Source organism: Thamnophis sirtalis, unplaced genomic scaffold (genome assembly GCF_051295495.1).
Source record: "Thamnophis sirtalis isolate CommonGarterSnake01/CBP01778 unplaced genomic scaffold, rThaSir2_p1.2 scaffold_3, whole genome shotgun sequence".
In the NCBI taxonomy this organism is placed as follows: Eukaryota; Metazoa; Chordata; class Lepidosauria; order Squamata; family Natricidae; genus Thamnophis; species Thamnophis sirtalis.
In genome coordinates, this window is record NW_028261383.1 from 165496796 (window position 1) to 165515789 (window position 18994).

Below are 18994 nucleotides of genomic sequence, written 5' to 3' on the forward strand. Positions count from 1 at the left end.
CATTGGAAACATTAATTGCTCCTTTTTTAGCAGAATGTACAAACAGATTTAAACACACACAGATACACACATTTTGATGTGGACTATTATATATTTTAGGGCAGATTTTTGAAAATATGGTTTCAAATGTCAAATTCATTGGCTGACCAGCAAAATCCGGGGATAGAAGGGTTTTGTTGGTCTACAAGAGATTTTGTTCAGTCATCCCAAGAGAGATAAGATGTAATTGATAGCACAAAGTTACAGTCCTTCCTATTTTCTTGGTGCTGATATTGAAATCTGCCTGCCTTCCTCCACAGGGGTGTGGGCTGCATTTTCTATGAGATGTCCACAGGGCGGCCTCTCTTCCCAGGCTCCACAGTTGAGGAGCAGCTGCATTTCATTTTTCGGATATTGGGTAAATATCTGCCAAGGTTGCATTGCTGGGAAATCAATGAAGAAATGGGAGGCAGAGGAAAGGAAGACCATCAGACAGGTTGATCTATAATTTCATAATGGACGTTAAGAGTTTCTTCAGGGATACCAACTAAAACACCATAAGATGATCCAAAACAAGTAACATTTTTAAAACACTCCAAGATCAGCCTGTCTGTCATTAAAAAAAAAAAAATGTCTCTGACCTCACTTGAAATTTGAAAGATACAATTCAGAAGAAGAAAAGAAGCTTGGAACAAAGGGGGGGGGGAATCATCCCTATCAGCTGGAGTGAAAACTATCCAGGAGAGGGAAAGTCTTGGCTATGCTGCTGAAATGAACTTGTTTCTCATCTTTTTGCTACTTTCATGTGATATGAAAATTGGACGTCCCTTTTTTAAACTACTTTTCAGAACTCTGCTTCTTCTTCTCCTCTGTTGCCAGGGACACCCAATGAAGAGACATGGCCTGGAATCCTGTCCAATGAAGAATTCCGGGCTTACAACTACCCCAAATACCGTTCTGAAGCCCTGATCAACCACGCCCCACGGTGAGTGTCAGCCTGTAGTTCAGATATGGTAGCTTTTGATAATAGGTGACAACGTGGCTGCTGTAATAATCTCATAAAAGAGAAGGAGAAAGATGGCTGCGTCCTCAGAAGAGTTAGGATAGGACGTTCTGGACAATTTCATGTAATAGCAATAGCAGTTAGACTTATATACCGCTTCATAGGGCTTTCAGCCCTCTCTAAGCGGTTTACAGAGTCAGCATATTGCCCCCACAGTCTGGGTCCTCATTTCACCCACCTCGGAAGGATGGAAGGCTGAGTCAACCTTGAGCCGGTGAGATTAGAACCGCTGAACTGCAGATAACAGTCAGCTGAAGGCCTGCAGTACTGCACCCTAACCACTGCGCCACCTTGGCTCCTTAATCCTTTCAACCATTAAGAATGGGGACTTCTTTAAGAAGAAGAAAAGAGACATATGGACTCATTGTGCAGCCATAAATAACTTGTCTTGCTTTCTCCCTCTTTCAGTGTGGAAAGAGTAAAGATAGCCCAAGAGTAAAGATAGCCCAAGAGTAAAGATAGTGGGATCAGGCCCTCCCAGGATATTGTACTGAAGATATTTCCTGTTCAGTTGCTCTTTTTTTCAGCAGAGATGCAGGCAAGGAGTTTTGCCCGGGGTACCCTCACTGCTGAATTTCAGGCAAGACCCAAATACACGGGTGTGAGTTGCCAGGATGCATCGATGAGCATTTGGTTAAAATCTTTGTGCTTTATTGGGAAGAAAGGGGGGTTACCAAGATCTTTGTTTGGGCCTTCCTTAGCTCCCAAGGGTGGAAGAAACATTGACGACTTTTTGGTGCAGTTCCAAATGAATACTTGACTTAGGGACATGGACTATTTTACATCTTCAGATGTTGGAAGGACATTGGATAGCAGCATCAGTGTCAGAGAATAACAGTCCCAGGAAGCAAAGCTACAATTTTCCTCAGGAAATTAATGAATCTGTCCTTTCTTTTCTCTCCTAATTGTACAGGCTGGACAATGATGGGGTTGACCTTTTAGGAAAGCTGCTGCAGGTGAGCAGTTATTATTATTATTATTATTTGTTTGTTTGGAGAATTAAGGTTTTCAGGTCTCTGACCTTTTCTTCTAGGAATCCTAAACTACTTACATTCTTTTCCCATCCCTAAGCAGTGGGAAAACCTTCCCTGCAAGCAACAGTCAACCTCATTAACAAATAGAGATCATATAAAGAAAGTATTGTCTTATCCCCAAAGAATAAATGCACTGGACAAAATGGGCTACCAATTAGGACCTCACGTAAAGCTGCTTATTTTCAAGGACTGTTGCAGAGCTGTTCTTTGGGAATGTCTGCATATATGCGCGTAGACACAAAACAAATTCCAAAGTGGAATACATTAAAAAGGATCCATCAAGTGGATCCATCATAGAGCAGGTGCTCCTGCAGAAATAATTCTGCTTTGCTTGCCTTAATTCCTCCCTGTACAACCTGTGGGTGCTGTGGGTCCTTTCTCGCCTGGATTACTGTAACGCTCTCTATATGGGGCTGCCCTTGAAGAGCACCCGGAGGCTTCAACTGGTCCAGAATGCGGCTGCACGGGTTATCATGGGGGCACCTCGATGCTCCCATGTTGCACCCCTTTTAGGCAGCCTGCACTGGTTGCCGGATGTCTTCCGGGTGCGATTCAAGGTACTAATTATGACCTTTAAAGCGCTCCATGGCTTAGGCGCAGGATACCTGCGAGACCACTTACTGCCACCAGTAGCATCCCACTGTCCAGTGCGATCCCACAGAGTTGGCCTCCTCAGGGCGCCGTCGGCCAGACAGTGTCGGCTAGCGACCCCCAGGGGGAGAGCCTTCTCTGTGGGAGCGCCTTCCCTCTGGAATGAGCTGCCCCTGGAGCTTCGCATAATCCCCAACCTCCGGTCCTTCCGAAGTACCCTAAAAAGTTGGCTTTCCCAGCAAGCCAGCCTGGCCTGAACAAAACAAAATAAATTATCGATTATTGTTAATTTTAATCAAAAAAATTTGAAATGTTATTGTTAATCTTAATTGGGTTTGTTTTTTGGATATTCTATTTTTTTTAACTTTTGTAATATGTGTGTTTTTTTAATGTTGTACGCCGCCATGGGTCCTTGGGAGAAGGGCGGCATATAAATCCAATAAACCAAACCAAACTAAACCAATATGGCATGTGACTGTAGATGGAGAAGTAAAAGAGTTTTCGAACGCTATGGATTTCAGCCCTTCTGCTTGTTTTGCAGGTCATTGCTGGCAGGGTTTTATTCATTGGTCCGTTGGTCAAAATAGGTGAAACCTTTGATCCAAAAGTTCAAATATTGATTCAATTCAAATATTTTGCACTAGGCATGGATTGACAGCCTGCCACATGTAGCCTGTGGGCTGTTTGCAGCCTGCCCAGAGTGTAAAATCTCTGTGTTTAAAAAAATGTAGTCAATACTTGATTAGAAATATTTTACAATTCACAGTATCCTTATAACTGAAGATAGTTAAAATCCTGGGGCTTTTCCACCCAGTTTGGTCTCTTTGTTAAGGCTAAAAAGTAGGAGACTGATTCAAGTCCCGCCTTAGCCATGAAAGCCGACTGGGTGGCCTTGGGCCACTCTGGCAGCTCAATTCCCCTCATGGGGTTATTGTGGAGAAAATAGGAGGAAAGTGTGTCGAATTATGTTCACCACCTTGAGTTATTTGTAAAAAAATAATAAAGGTGGGATATAAATCAAAGTAACATACTTTGCACATTCCTTGCATTCTGGGTCAGCACTACAGTTTGTTCTGAGTTTTCTCTTGTCATGAGCATTGGGAAGAGGAGGCAGAGGTATCTGAATGGTTGTGTTTTGATGTTATGGAGATTTGGGGCACAATTTAACCTGTGATTCCAACAATGTGATAACTTTTTTTGGGGGGGGGGAATGCTTTTGTATTAGGAGCAAAAAGCTAGATGCCATTAGCAACCATCATCCAGTCACTAAGATTGATCTTTTTTCTATTCTCTCCTTTTCTCTCCCCAAATGCAGTTTGAGGGCAGGAAGCGGATCTCTGCAGATGAGGCCATGCGTCACCTGTTCTTCCACAGTCTGGGAGAGCGGGTCCTCAAACTTCCAGACAGTAGGTGCAGGCTGAAGAGGGAGGGAGGGAGGGAGTGAAGTAGTGGTTGAGTGAATGAGAACAAGGTTAAGAGAAGGGCATGTGATGAAAACACCAAGTGGATGACCATGAATTCATTTGCATGCTATGACCAGTTCTTGCTGAGAATGACATCTCCATTAACTTCTTTTAACTTCTCAGTTCCATCTGTTATTATGTAGTGGAGAGGACGTTTTCATTGATGGGCTAAGAATTTAAGGGCACCCATGCTCTTTTTGCAGTTATTTTATTACTCAGCTCATCTAGTGGGTTAGTGTAATTTCCTGCTAAAGGCTGCAGGACAAATCTGATCAGTTACTTCAGCATATAACAGCTGTCTTCATACTTCCTGTCAATTCAGAATCACAAAAGACAGAAGATTTAGATCAGGGGTGTCAAACTCGATTTCACTGAGGGACGTGTCAAGCTTGTGTTTGACTTCAGAGGGCTGGGATGGTGATGGCGGCCAGGATGTGGTCATGCTGGGCTTGGCCAGGATAAGTGTGGTCATGGTGGACATTTGACGCAGACTCAAGATGTGCTTTTTCCCTTCTTCCTTTCCACAGTTCTTTACTATAATCATGTTCCTATCTTTTCTACCAGGTATTACAGGCAAACATCTATTACTTATTCTTCACACTCCACTAAGTCTTTTGTTTCTAAATTTATACCCCATTAATAGTAAATAATAATAATTTGAAATATATGTAACTGTCAAGTGATCTTAGTGTTAGGATCCGATGTGCCTTAACAATAAAAATGCCCTACATCTTAAAATAAGACTCTGATTACACCTTTCAGAATTCTCCACATTTTTTAGGTCAGTGCAGCTCACTTGTTCTTCAAGGTGTGATTTTTTTTTTCAGTTGTTCTTTCTACCATATCCAGAAAACTGCAGGCATGTAGCTATTGATAACTTGGCTTTGAGTTGTGTGTGTGCGCGTTTACACTTTTGTAAATGCCTTTGCTTCCCTTCTCCCAAATATAATGTTTCTGTTCTGAGCAGTTTTGTTTAGTTGAAAGTTCTGTCCGAATAGGGACCATTTAAATTCTGAAATGGTTGGAAAATAAATTTCTTGGAACCTCTCCCTTGTAATCTTTTATATAAAGAATAGGATTAGCATCATTGGCTTCCGGGTGATCTGATCAGATATTCAACCCAAGATCAATGATCCTGAACATTTTGCGCTGTTTTAAGGATGTGTAGAAAAGTTGTTATGCAAGAATATCTCGGGAGGTCCCTGTGTGGCCCGTTTTTGGCCTCCCCATCCTCCAGAAGCACTCTGCCAGCCTAAATCGGGCCACGTGGAGGCTCCATGGGGCCTGTTTTTGGCCGGCAGAATGCTGCTGGAAGCTGTGGAGGCCAAAAACGGGCATACAGCCGCCCTGCAGCCAATTTTTGATCAGCAGATCCACCTCGGGCTGGTCCTTTGATATTTCCAGGCTGACCCCATGGGCCACATCCGGCATGCAGGTTTGGCACTCCTGATCTAGATGTTTACTATTTGACTCTCTGGCACATTGTGTGAAGAGTCCTTAGACTTGCACCTCACTGACCTGCTTCCTGCTTCTCCTGTCCTTTTTATTTAGCCTAGCTTTAATTATCCTGCACTTCAGTTTTCCCATTTTCTGAGATGAGCTCACTTTCTTATCTGGGGGCTCTTCCTCATGGCAGCAGTGAAATGCTGCCTTCCAAAACAGGGCCGCTAGAAAAATAGCCTAAAGAAGTACTGACCTCAATTTCACCTCATTCTCCGCCTCAACAAGGCAGAAGAAGGGCAGGGAGGAGGCTGAATGAGGAATAGCTTCTTTGGTGTCAGCTACTGGCAGCAGAAAACTGCAGGACGGTCAGCTCGTAGAGTGAGCTTTCCATGGAATTAGAAGAGTGATGCCCAAGGAGCTGCAGAGGAAAGGAGTAGATGAGTCCAGAAGTAACAAATCTGCGAGATTGGAAATCTGGCAGCCAAAGTACCATCCTTCTCATGGGTGAGAGGAGAAACAATGAGAGAGAAGGACAGAAAGCAGTTTTATTTCCATTTCTCTTCCCCTGCCCTGCCACTTTCCCTTCCTAGGCTTGTAAGTGGCAGGGAACTAACTGCACTACTCCAGTGTCCTCCCCTTTCTCTATTATTCTTGCTTTTCCTATCATCTGTGGCTTGGCAAAATTGGTGGGAAAGCTGGTTTTTTGGCACAGCAGCAGATCCTGTGTTCTCCCATCCATAAATTCCTCCCACATAAAAATCAGTGACTAATGGCTGGGGTGGCATAGGTGTCCTGCCCCTAACTTTATCTTGGTAGAAATCCCTTCCATTCTAGTTTATGTTTGAAGAAACTGGCAAACATCGCTTTAAAACTGGATCAGGAAGATGAGTTCAGGCTGCCTTCCGGGTAGGTCTGCTGAGGTTAACATCTGGACAAGTCTTCTATATCCATATCTGTATAGCAGGCTACTTCAGCTGACTGCAGTTCTGCAGTTCGGCTGTTCAAATCTCACCGGCTCAGGCTTGACTCAGCCTTCCATCCTTCCGAGGTGGGTAAAATGAGGACCCGGATTGTTGTTGGGGGCAATATGCTGACTCTGTAAACCGCTTAGAGAGGGCTGAAAGCCCTATGAAGCCGTATATAAGTCTAACTGCTATTGCTATTGCTATCCATTTAAAAATAGATTTCCATCTGTGGTTAGATTGTGGGGAAGAGCCCTTAGTCTTCCCATGTAGGATCTATTTGAAGTTTTTGTTCCCATAACCTAAATGCTGATATTTATTGTTGAATTTTAAACACTTGTTGAAAATTCATAGCATCAGATTAAATGAAACTTCACTGTCACATGTTTTACACAATCTATTGTGACAACATTATTTGTTGTTATACTTTCCTTTAATGTTATGTACCACTGCTCTAAGAATTTCAAATGGGCCAATAACTGAGAACCGGATAATATGCAATATATATTTCATCGCATGCCATAATGGAACCACTAACATTCATTTTCTAATCAATGACTTTCATTTTTCCATACATCAAAGCTCAATGAAGAATGCATGTCTTGAATGTTAACAGATTGGTATGGTCGTTAAGGCATCAGGCTAGAAACTGGAGGACGATTAAGTTCTCTTCCTGCTTTAGACATAAAGCCAGTTGAGGGGACTTAGCTCAGTCACTTTCTCTCAGCCCTAGTTAAAAGACAGTGGCAAATCACTTCTGAAAACTTGCCACGAAAACTGCAGGGACTTGTCTAGAGTCTAGACGGTCTTTGAGGATCAACATGATTGATCAGAAGGAAACCAGTATCTACTACTTTCCCTTAATGGGATAAAATCCATAAAAATGGATTCAAACATTTGCCAATATGTGCTCTTTCTCTCTCCCCCCCTCCCTCCCACTCTGTCTCTCTCTGTCTCTGTCTCTCTCTGTCTCTCTCTCACACACACACATACACACATACACAACTTTAATCCTTTTATCAGTTCACATGCTAGCAGGATAGAATAGCAGATCTAGTAATTAGGGTTATCTCACTGGCTCTGTGTCTTTCTTTTCTTCTCCTGTAGCAACATCAATATTTGCACTAAAGGAGATTCAGTTACAGAAGGAGACTGGGCTGAGATCTGCTTCCCTGCCTGAATCAGGTGAGAAGTGGTTGTCGAGCAATTCTGTCAACAGGACTCCCTCAGCTTTTCCGTTAGCCCTCAATTTTGAATAAAAGTCTCTTCCTCCCCCTGAATGGGTAGCCCACATTTCTTGGTACTGAAGGGGCACCTTGATAGCCCCTTTCTATCTCCAAAAACTGCTCTCATGGAGAATCAGTCTTTTCCCATCTCCCTGCTTAACGCTACATCTCTCTGTGTGGTTATGTAGTAGCCACTCTCACCCCTCCCATAAGTAGCAACCATGTTCCAGTTAGTGGACACTGAACTGTAGCCACCAGGCTAGGTATCTGTGCCCCACCCACTTCCATTGGCACTTCTTCCTGTTCTCATCATCATGAGAGCCTAGGTGGCACAGTGGTTAGAGTGCAGTACTGCAGGCTACTTCAGCTGACTGGTAACTGCAGTTCAAATCTCACCAGCTCAAGGTTGACTCAGCCTTCCATCCTTCTGAGGTGGGTAAAATGGGGACCCAGATTGTTGAGGGCAATATTCTGACTCTCTAAACCACTTAGAGAAGGCTGTAAAAGCACTGTGAAGTGGTATATAAGTATAAGTGCTACTTCTATGAGTTGGCACCATCCCCTCTCTCCGTCACCCTGACTAAAGTCTTCCTGGCACCTCTCTTTCAAAGACTTGAGTCTTTTTAGCTCAGTGCATCCCGAATTCAAAGTTTTCCCTATTCGTTCAAAGCTGAAGAAATTTGGGATCAGAAGTAGGGAAAGTGGAGCAAAATGATGGAGGGGGTGGGGAAGGAACCAGGAGACAAAAAGCAGGTGGCATTGGAACCTTAGGATCTTGAGACTGAGTTGCAATTGGATTGAAATGCCCTTGTTCAAAACCCAACTTGGTGATGCTTTCATCAAGCAGTGTTAGGCAAGCTGCATTTTCTAGCCCACAGCTCTTCCATCCATAAAATGGGACTAAAGATATTGGACCTACCTAATGTGGCTGCTTCATCAGGTTGCGGAGAGAATGTGAAATTTGCATCCAGATTACAAAACAAAATGTAGTTCCAGATTGCTCAAAGCATTGTGACAAGGCTGAGTATTTCTATGAGACAGGGAGAAACTACCGGGTTGAGGAGGAAACGTTAGAAGCAGGGCCGGATTTAGATGAAAAGAGGCCCTAGGCTATTCCACATGAGACCCTTTCACCTCCCATTTTTAAGTTTGTAAATTACATGAGAGACAATAAAATACATCATTACTGTGATATATATATCAATATATATCAATATATATAGCTGGCCTCCCGACGGAGGGCGGCTCTGCTCTGCGGCAAAGGCAGCAAGGCCAGCCGCCTCCCCTGTTGCACTCAGCTGCCCGGCTCGGCCCCCTCGCCTTCACCTGCCTGGCTGCTGGTGGGCTCCGCGTCGACGGGGCGGCTACTGGGAGCGGCCGTGCCTCTCGCCCGACCGCCGGTGCCGGGAACGTGGGCAGGCTCCCCAACTGCCGCGGCGCTGGAACGATCTTAACCAATACATTTTTATGTTTGTTTATTAGTCATATGCGTAGAATTTCTCCTTATTTCCGGTTCAGTGTTTTAGTGTTCACTGTTTTTAGAATAGTGTAATTTTAATTTTGCTAACAATTTGAATGTAGGCCCCTCTTAATCTTGAGGCCCTAGGCTGAAGCCCAGTTAGCCTATAGGAAAATCCGGCCCTGGTTAGAAGGAATCTGGGGGGAATGTTAATGGCACCACACCCTCTAAAACAGTGTTTTTCAAACTTGGCAATCAGAATTCTGAGAGTTGAAGTCCGTACATCTTAAAATTGTCAAGTTTGAAAAATGCTGATCTAGAAGTTGGGAGAAGGCGCAAAATGCATTCTATCTATAACACTTTTGCTGTTTCCCTACAGTGAATGGTCAGAATGGACGACCAAGCCTGCTGCTTTGAAGTCTACAGTTCTGGGTTGGCAAGGGTAGAAAGAAGCCAGGTTTCTCCCCCACCCCCCACCCCCCACCTCCACCCCATGGACTGTCTCCACTGGTGGCTTCTTGGTATTGAACTGTGGCATGAGAACCTGTGCTGGGAATTTGCTGGGCAAGGGTGGGGGGGCCCTGGAACCGAGGAGAAAATGACCGCTCCTGGCACCAACAAGCCAGCCACCAATTCTCTGTGCCGCTGGGACGGACTCTCCCTCCCTCCCTCTCACACACATGGTGTTTCATTTTATTTTTTAAGTTTTATTTTTTCAATGCAATATTATAAATATATTTACAAATATCTATACAAAGAGAGAGACACCCCCCATACCCTAGCCTCTCCAGAAATGGGGAGTATACAGTATTAACTCTGAGGGAGCCAATCCCCTCCCTATCTCATCCCAGTAGTGGGCCAGGTGGAGGGAGGAGAAGCACTGGGGCCAGAGTAGTTCCATCCTTTGCACTCCATAATCTAGGAATTGATGGGATTGGGGAGGTTTGTTAGCATTTAGGATGAATGAGCGGACTCCTCCCCCCAGTTATAATCACTTTCTTTGGAAGTGGTGAGGACTCTGTTTTCCTGGCCTAACTGTGTGTTTTGAAGTCCAGGTGTCCTCTGAGAATTCTCCAAATCTTTGGAAAGATGGTCCTTCTTTTCCTGTCTTCTTTCTTATTGGGACTTTCTGGCTGCAAGGGTGCCCTCTTTCCAAACCCCCTTTTGCTCAGTTTTGGGGTTGCTTCCATCTCCTTCTCACACCAAAGTGGAGTCTCTGTTTTGATCCCTTGACTGGGTCTTGACTGGTGCCTCGCCTGGGCTTGTGCTTGGCTAGTGCTCTGAATCGTAGCTTAACCCCTGTTCATCTGTTACGGCTCTTATATTACTTGCTTGGTACTCAGGGTTCGCATTTCTTCCATTGTCTTTCCAGACGCAGTCCACTGACTACTAGTCCAGGCACAAGCATCAGATATTCTAGTAGGCCTTGTGTAGGATGGTGGATCCAATTCCCAGTGGATTGTGCCTTGTTCTCTCACCCCTGTTCTTCGTTTTTTTATGTACACTACAGTTCCTAGGTGATCATGATTTGTAGCTTGTCTTAACATTTCTTATCTCCAAATGACTATGTTAGAACGGGCCCATCGAGATCTTTCTCCGATGCTGTGTTTATTTTGGTATGAAAACTTTGGCACTTTCCAAAAATGTTGGACAACAACACCCCTCATCCTTAGTCAGCAGGATCAGAAGTTTAGGAATATGGGAGTAATCGTCTAAAACATATGTAATGCCAACCTTTACTTGGTCTCCATGGAAATCATTTGCCTTGTCTCAGTGCTGCTTAGATTTTCACATCAGTTCCTACAATTTTCACCCCGTTTGTTATCATTGTAACAATTTACAGTGGCAGATTCTTAGTCCTTCGTTATGTGGATTACATAATTCCCATTCTGTTTTTGAATCCAAAGTAAACCAGAACAGAGCAACTGTTCTGCAGTTAGCCACTCCAATTACCTCTTCTACCATTGGGAATCAAGAGATATTTAAGAGGCAATGGGCCCTTTCCCCAGCTATGTCTTCACTGGTTCAAAGATCGATCAACTCCTGCCTGTGCTTCTGGAGGAGCTAGCCCCCTTTGCTTTGACCAACATCCCTCCAAAACTATCTGCTTGTTGGATTGACTTTTTGGTCTTTACTCAGACGACTCTGATGCCCTTTCCTCCTGCTCTGTGTATTGCAGTATTTAGAGATTCAGCTCTGTATTCCAGAGCCTTCAATATTTAGACAAAAAAGTCTCCATGGGACCTGCCTGTGTATTTTCAGTGTTTGGGCTCCCTCTGCTTCCAATTCTCCTACAACTAGGAGAGGCAATTTACAGGAAGGGGGAAACGCCTAACAGTATCACAGCTCCCCAGGCCAGGACTGTTCCTTTGAGCTCAGGGCACAGAAACTTCGGTGCACAGAACTGAAGGGTGGGGAGATCCATCTCCTAGGGTTTGTGCTCCAGGGGTATTAGACAAGACGGTACCAATTTTTTGCTGTTTGATCACAGCCTATATATATATGTATGTATGCGTGCGTGCGTGCATGCGTATGTCTGTGTATATATATATATGTACATATGTAACCATTTTTATATGCAGCATGAAGCGCTTATAAGGTTCCAAGATCTTCCCTTGATGAGAGCCATACGATGAACTATTCTAGTTACTGTTACAACGCTCAGGCAACTGAAAAGGATTTTTGAAAATGCCTACAGATATGTAGCCTACCTTGTGCCCTGGGAGGCAAGGAGTTTGTGGTGCTGGTGACCTCTTGCCTTGGCATTCAGATGCTGCTGTCCGTGCAATGGGGACATCTGGGGAAAAATCTAGCCTACACTACTTTGCCCAGCATTAGCCTCTGTGCATAGGTTGAAAGTAACCAGTGCTCAGCTCAGGAGATAAGAAGGTTGTGTTTACACAGACATCCTAATAAGCAAGAAAGACCAGCCTCTTTCCTTCAACCTAGTGAATATCCACAGGTCCTTTTTAGCCCACTAACCTGCTTGCATGATCCTTCCCTTAGTTACTGCCTACTGGGTTTTTGACAATGGCCTCCCAGGTCCTTTCTTTGGTCTCCTTTCAACTGCACCTTAGAATCAGAAACCTCTTGTTGAGGGATCATTTTCTAGTCCCTTCTGATCAGAGTTCTTGCCTTTCTCCCTGGAACATGTCTCTGAAGCACTCTGGACCTAGTGGTTCAAAAAGTTACTCTGCCCTCAAAACTGACCTGTCCTTAGTCAGTCTGAAATGAGGTCATACTCCCAGCAGGAACACAACAATCATATGTATGTTTTGTTACTTCCATTCTTGCAGACGTAATTTGTCAATACGATAGAGCACTAGACTTGGTTTGCTGTCAGAATCTTGATTATAGAGGTACAGTGAGTCTATAGCTGAGGTTGCTCAATTTAAAATCCTGCTCCTAGAGGACTTATAAGGAGTCCACCAGAAAAACTGGGGAGATCAGGAGACAGTTTAAGGTTTACTCAATAACAGTGTTGAATCATAGGTAACACAAGCTCTGGATTCAGGACCCCACTTGAGGCCGTAGTTTTAAGGGTTGATTTGCTGCATTCTTTATCCATTGTTAATCCAAACAGACCTCTTAACCCTAGTGAAGGACCACAAATCATAGCTGATTAAGTATTGAATCTGTATGGGACTGTCAGGAATTCATATTATGCTGTGGTTGAGTAAATTAACAGAGAAACATGGCCAAGATATACAGGGCTACCTTTGGGGAAGGGATCCAGAATCTAATCTGGTTTAGTTCATGGAATTCCCATTTTCTGTCTTTGCCAAAGGAGAAGAAATGAGGTTCTAGAATATGGAAAAATGTAGCCGAGGTGTGACAATGAGGTATTCTCCATACACAAATGACTTTATTGAGTTCAGGAATTTGGGGAAGTGTGAGTTCAGAAAAATGCTGAGAATTTGGGAGCAGTTTAGGTCCTAAACTGAGGTTTCAGAATTCTCAGAAATGACAGCAGGGACAAATGCCACCCACGATGGCTAAACCAGTTTGCTTTATAGTATGGATGTATTCTTAATACAATTCATTATGCAAGCTTTTATGTGAGAAGAAGACTGAAGATGGCCTGTTGGATAATGAATGTACAGAGGATTTGGATGTTGCTTTTGAGGAGGGTGGGGAAGGGCAGAACCTCACAATTTGTTTCTAGACTGGAGACAAGCAACCAACCTCTTCTTGCAGGAAACAGAAACCCAGGAATGGATAATCATTAACATATGGAATGGACTATCTCCATGGGCCTCCCCCACCTCAATCCTGCTTCCCTCCACATCAGTGGAGTAGATAACGGAGTTTCAGCTCTCCTAGTATGGAAGAAGAAACTCTATTGTTGTACATAACTTGAATTGGGGGAGGAACTTTCTGTTTCAAAGATCAAAGCTTACCATTTATAGAAGAAAAGTCCCTAAGGAACAAAATGAACAATCTTTTCTCTCCCCCCTCATGCTCTGTCCACCTTCTTTGGGGTTAATTAATGCACCATGTCCAAATGTATGGAACTGATTAAAAGTCTCCAACAATCTTCAGTGTATGCTGTGTTGTATTTAATCTTGAGTTGGGATTAAGAATTAAGGGATCTTTTTCTTCAGTAGAAGAGAAAAACATTTGACTGCCTTTTAGATATTTTCTCCTCCTACCAATGTTTCCAGATGCTCAGTTCATATCAGTAAGGACTGTAAAGCACCTTCAGATTCCTCGGGGGAAAACCATGGAAATGACATGCTGACTCACAAGGAAGTTTACCCATTGATAGTGCTGGAAGTCAGGATTTTCCCTTCATGAAATGCCAGCCATTTGATAAAGACTGTTGCCAGATTAGATAACAGTCTTCTATGAAAAATACCGTATTATCAGCATACCTCAATAGATCCACTAGAAAGAAGCTTGTCCTGCTGAAAAACAAAATTTCTATTCATACATGTCATGGGACACCTGGAGAAATAAGTCATTTTGAAGTGACTATAGTTTTGTGTGACCCAGCATGGCTTAATGGCAGATAGTCGTGCTACATTCTAAGATCTAGTTATCCAATATTTTGGGGTTGATGTTTGGAATTTTGAGAATAGGGATCTGCTGGATAAAACTTGTTTTATTTTACAAAAAGGACTGCCACAAACCTATCAGTCCCTTGAAAAGTAAGATGGATTTAAAGCTATCCACAATTTCAATGATTCCTATAATCCCTGTTTACTGTGCCTTGCATTTGTGCAGGTGTTTTTATTTTCTAAAAAGTGAGGCTAGTGGGTGCCAAGGAGGGTACGAGCAGGCATGCTGATTTGTGGGAAACATTTGTGAGGATTACTGCTAAGCGGCTTCATCCTGGCCTCATTTACTAATAGTTTAAGAAATGATTGCCACGGTTGGCCCACTGAAGTAATAACAATTAAGACATTACACTTACAGTTTGTAATAATCCTGGAATGGGCAGACTAGTAGTAAACCTGTTCTCTTCACAACAGAATTTGCTTCATCTTTGCAATAAGTAAATTACACAAAGTTAAATACTATAAAAGTCAAAGTATGCTTTGATGTTTCATCCATAGTTCTCAACTTGGGACATTCTTAAGCAATGTGTACATTCAAGCTGTCCTGCAGGACTGTCCATTGCATGGGAAGGGTAGTTTAAAAAACAAAACAAAGGTAAAGTGTAGTGTAGAGGGTTGCTAGATAGAGACAAGGTATTGCAAGAAAAGTCTGAAAGAACTGCATGGATTTGTTCGAAGAAAAATCCATCTGGTTCAGTTCCAATTGGGAAGACGGCCACTGGAAGCATGGAGGCTGATTGGAAAGATGGTTTGTTGATGGATAGGACCGCATGGGTTTGAGGTCCTGGTGCAGCTGAATACATAGAGAGTTATTAATACCATCTCTGGGGCTGCCCCTGAAGAGTGTTCGAAGACTACAGTTGGTCCAGAATGCAGCTGCGCGAGCGATAATGGGTGTACCTAGATACACTCATGTTACACCTATCCTCTACGAGCTGCACTGGCTCCCCATTGGTCTCCGGACATGCTTCAAGGTGCTAGTCGTTACTTTTAAAGCCCTACATGGTATAGACCTGGCTACCCGAGAGACCGCCTCCTGCCATTCACCTCCCAACGACCAATAAGATCGCACAGGTTGGGCCTCCTCCGGGTGCTGTCAACTGGACAATGCCGGCTGGCGGCCCCCTGAGGGAGGGCCTTCTCTGTAGCTGCACCGGCCCTGTGGAACGATCTACCCGTTGAGGTCCGGACCCTTCCCACTCTCCCGGCCTTCCGTAAAGCGACCAAGACCTGGCTGTTCCGGCAGGCCTGGGGCTGTTGATTAATATCCAGCCCCACTTAGACTGAATGGATGGTGTATTAATTTTAATAATTGTATCTTTTCTTAACTTTTTAAATGCTTTTATCTTGCTTGTGAGCCGCCCAGAGTCCCAATGGGAGTGGGCGGCATACAAATTTTATTAAACTGAAACTGAAATCTCTTGGGCCTTTGCCCTTGAGCTTCCTGTAGCAAGAGCATATATTCTGTTGGCTGTTGTAGTCAGACTCCCATGTAGGGTCAGTTTGAATCAAATTTGAAGCCTGCTGGGTGATGCTAAAGTAGAATGAAATATGGATTAAAAATATAAGAAGACATGGCATAAAAAGGATAGTTAGAAACTTGCTTAAAAGAAATGTCTTCAGCCTCTAACCACAAGATGTTCTAGCCAACGTCCCTACGTCGAAAGTCCAAATCACAAGGTTCAGATAAAGTTCACTAATGACATGTAGTCCATACCTGTAACAAAAGGAGAAGACCCTCATCTCCTTATAAGGCTTTTTCAAGGTAACCAATAAGAGAGGGCCGAGGTGGCGCAGTGGTTAGGGTGCAGTACTGCAGGCCACTTCAGCTGACTGTTATCTGCAGTTCAGCGGTTCTAATCTCACCGGCTCAAGGTTGACTCAGCCTTCCATCCTTCCGAGGTGGGTGAAATGAGGACCCAGACTGTGGGGGAGATATGCTGACTCTGTAAACCGCTTAGAGAGGGCTGAAAACCCTATGAAGCGGTATATAAGTCTAACTGCTATTGCTACTGCTATAGAAATGAGTTAAGTGTTTCCGTGTTACACTGCCTTTGAGAATGTATAAGAACGCATGCTTTGATGATGAAGGTGGTTCAGAACTTGCAATGTTAGCTATTTTGCTAACTTTCTGAACCTGGCTGCCAAATAAACCTTTCCTGTCCCCTGAGAAGTCTAAAGCCTGTCATTTTCTGCAACAATGCAATGAAGAGGCTTGTGTTCTGAAAGGGTGCTGGGCCATTCCTATTGTGTCTTAATGGCTTTCCTGGTTTGGATCTTGAGTGAGGGCTGATCCTACCATTCTACTTAATTCTGCATTTGTTTAAAATATCCTGACCATTCTACTAAAATATCCTACCATTCTACTTAATTCTACATTTGTTTAAAATATCCTGAATCCATCTTGAATGGATGACCAAATCTGCCTTTCTAAAAGCTGGCCTCATCTTAGTATCTGCTTGGGGGCAGGGACCTATGGTTGAATTTCTGTTTCCCTTAAGATTTCTATTTCTCTTTTAGGAGAAATATAATATTCTGCCTTTTTAATATTTCCTAAAATACTTAATTTTACTAGGAGAGGGGTGGGTGCTAACTTTCCACATACTTAATTACAATGCATTGTGCCAAGCCCTGGTTTGCCTTGCCCACAATTGTTTTGAATAAAATTGGGTACATGGCTGCATTTCAGGAAGTCTCATTCTGCCCATTCTATAGTATTGGCTTCCGAAAATGTATTAAGTCTGGACTCTCAATAACTGGCGCTATTCTACAAATTATGCTTTTATTTTTATTTTAAGTCAAAATAGCTGTCTCAACACAAAATACCACGCTCGTATTCAGGTTATGCAACTCTGCATAGGAACTTAAACTAGTAGTGAGATCCTCTGGTTAGAAAATGTGGCACCAAATGCGCATATAACTTTAAAAACCGCTGGAGAGTTTTAGTATCTCTCAAAAGGCAATTTAAAAATTATAGGCAGCTTGCTATTTCGGCTCTGTATTCTCCCCGGTTCTTCAAACCACAGCGCCAAAATTTCATTTCGACCGGCAACGTGAAGAGCGGCGTTAGCCGAGTAGGCGTTTTAAAACTTGCCCCTAGTAAAAATGGCAACTGCAAGCATCGCGGCACGGTATCTTCCTGGTCATGGTTACTTCAGTCGCAAGAATTCTGACACCGAAGCGGGACGACGGTCAGCAGCGCCGGAAGAGGATCAATACATGAACAGGCGCCCGCATTTTTTACCATGATTTTTTTTTAAAAGAATGCCGTAAAACAGAGGTGTTCAAACTTGGCAACTTTAAGACTTGTGGTCTTCAACTCCCAGAATTCTCCAGCCACTTATCCTATGCCGGCTAGAGAATTCTGGGAGTTGAAGTCCACAAGTCTTAAAGAGTTGCCAAATTTGGGGATGCCTGTCTTAAGAGAAAGATAATCTCGTCGCCTCTTGTTTCTGCCCGCCGTAAACGCGGCTCATCCAATCAAAGCGCCCCGCCCCATTCCGCCCCGCCCCCGTTCGTTCAATTTCCCGCGCCACCAGCCCACCAATAGGGCAGCGCGGACAGCGCGGCCTGTCGTCGCGACGCCTTCACCGCAGGCCGCATTCAACATGGTGCTCTGGGTCCGCTCTCTTCCGTCCCATTTGCCACACCTCTCCGGCCGGTCGGAAGCGGGTGGGCGTGGCCATGAAGAAGGAGCCGGGAGAGGGAAATAAGGTGTCTCCCTTTCTCGTTTCCGGGCTGGCGGCGGAGCGGCGGAGGTGTGGGTGGCGATGGCGGAGAGGGGGCTGCCCGGGCTGGAGGCCCAGCGGCGGCAGGTAGAGGGAGAGGGGCCGGGCCAGCCCGGGAGGAAGAGACCTCTGGGAGCGGGAGAGAAGTGGTAAGTAGTGCAAAGCGTGGGGTGGGGGTGGGGGGTGCGTCCCGCGTGGAGAGGCTGCTCGGGCTTTGGGGGTCTGTGTCGATCCTTGATCGCTCCCCGCTTCGTTCGCTTCCACCGGGGACCTAACCAGGTGGCTCAGTGGCTAAGACACTGAGCTTGTCGATCAGAAAAGTCGGCGGGTCGAATCTCTAGTACAGGTCTCCTGCCTGAGCAGGGGGGTTGGACTAGATGACCTCCAAGGTCCCTTTCAACTCTTGTTACTGGGTTCACCTGCTCCCAGCCTCGCCCAAGCCTTGATTCGGGGCTTGATCCGCGGACGCCCCCCCCCCCCCTTGGGAGCCGACACGACACCCCCCCCCCGCGAGACAGGTCTTTGCTGCAGGTTGTATTTCAGGTGGTCTTCGAGATGAGCCAGGCAGCAGTAGTGACAAAGCGCCTCCTTTTCTTTTTTTCTTTTCTTTGCTTTAACTATGGATTTATCATCATCTTGATTTGTGGGGGGAAAAGTTCCATTTGCTGAATGCAATGGGATTATTTTTACTCCTGGAGTAAGTATAGGATTAGGCTAATTAGCCTTATATGAGCTTTCAATTACTGCATTGAGGCAAACATGAATGAGGTTTTACTTTAGGATGAACTAGGTACCATTTTTCCTTGGCCTTCTGTGCTCTCCCTCTGGCTGAAGCGCCTTCTCAAAATCGCCTTATTTAGATTTGTCCCCTTTTCTTATATGTCTAATGCTTTCCCTAATTGCTCCTGGGTTGGTTAAGCGATGCTCAGTATGTCATATATTCTTAATATACGGTAGGTGTACAACGGTGGCTCTGATAGCAATCT

The 18994-nt window shown here is 44.3% G+C and overlaps 2 protein-coding genes across 4 annotated transcripts in view; both read left to right on the forward strand.

The window, feature by feature from the left end:
• CDK16 (cyclin dependent kinase 16) overlaps window positions 1–13757 on the forward strand; it is an 87939-nt gene extending 74182 nt beyond the window's left edge. For 2 of the 3 annotated variants that reach the window (XM_087710731.1, XM_087710734.1), the window contains 6 exons: window positions 300–397; window positions 859–964; window positions 1956–1998; window positions 3983–4073; window positions 7643–7720; window positions 9600–13757. In XM_087710731.1, the coding sequence (XP_087566857.1) occupies window positions 300–397; window positions 859–964; window positions 1956–1998; window positions 3983–4073; window positions 7643–7720; window positions 9600–9637 (454 nt within the window). In that variant the 3' untranslated portion in view covers window positions 9638–13757. The remainder of the gene's footprint in view (window positions 1–299; window positions 398–858; window positions 965–1955; window positions 1999–3982; window positions 4074–7642; window positions 7721–9599) is intronic. The other variant, XM_087710732.1, reaches the window with a different exon arrangement.
• A 4234-nt stretch (window positions 13758–17991) lies between these two features.
• The window catches only part of USP11 (ubiquitin specific peptidase 11), a 33393-nt gene continuing 32390 nt past the window's right edge, over window positions 17992–18994 (forward strand). The window contains exon 1 of the mRNA XM_087710753.1: window positions 17992–18157. Coding sequence (XP_087566879.1) covers window positions 18051–18157 — 107 coding nt within the window. The 5' untranslated portion in view covers window positions 17992–18050. The remainder of the gene's footprint in view (window positions 18158–18994) is intronic.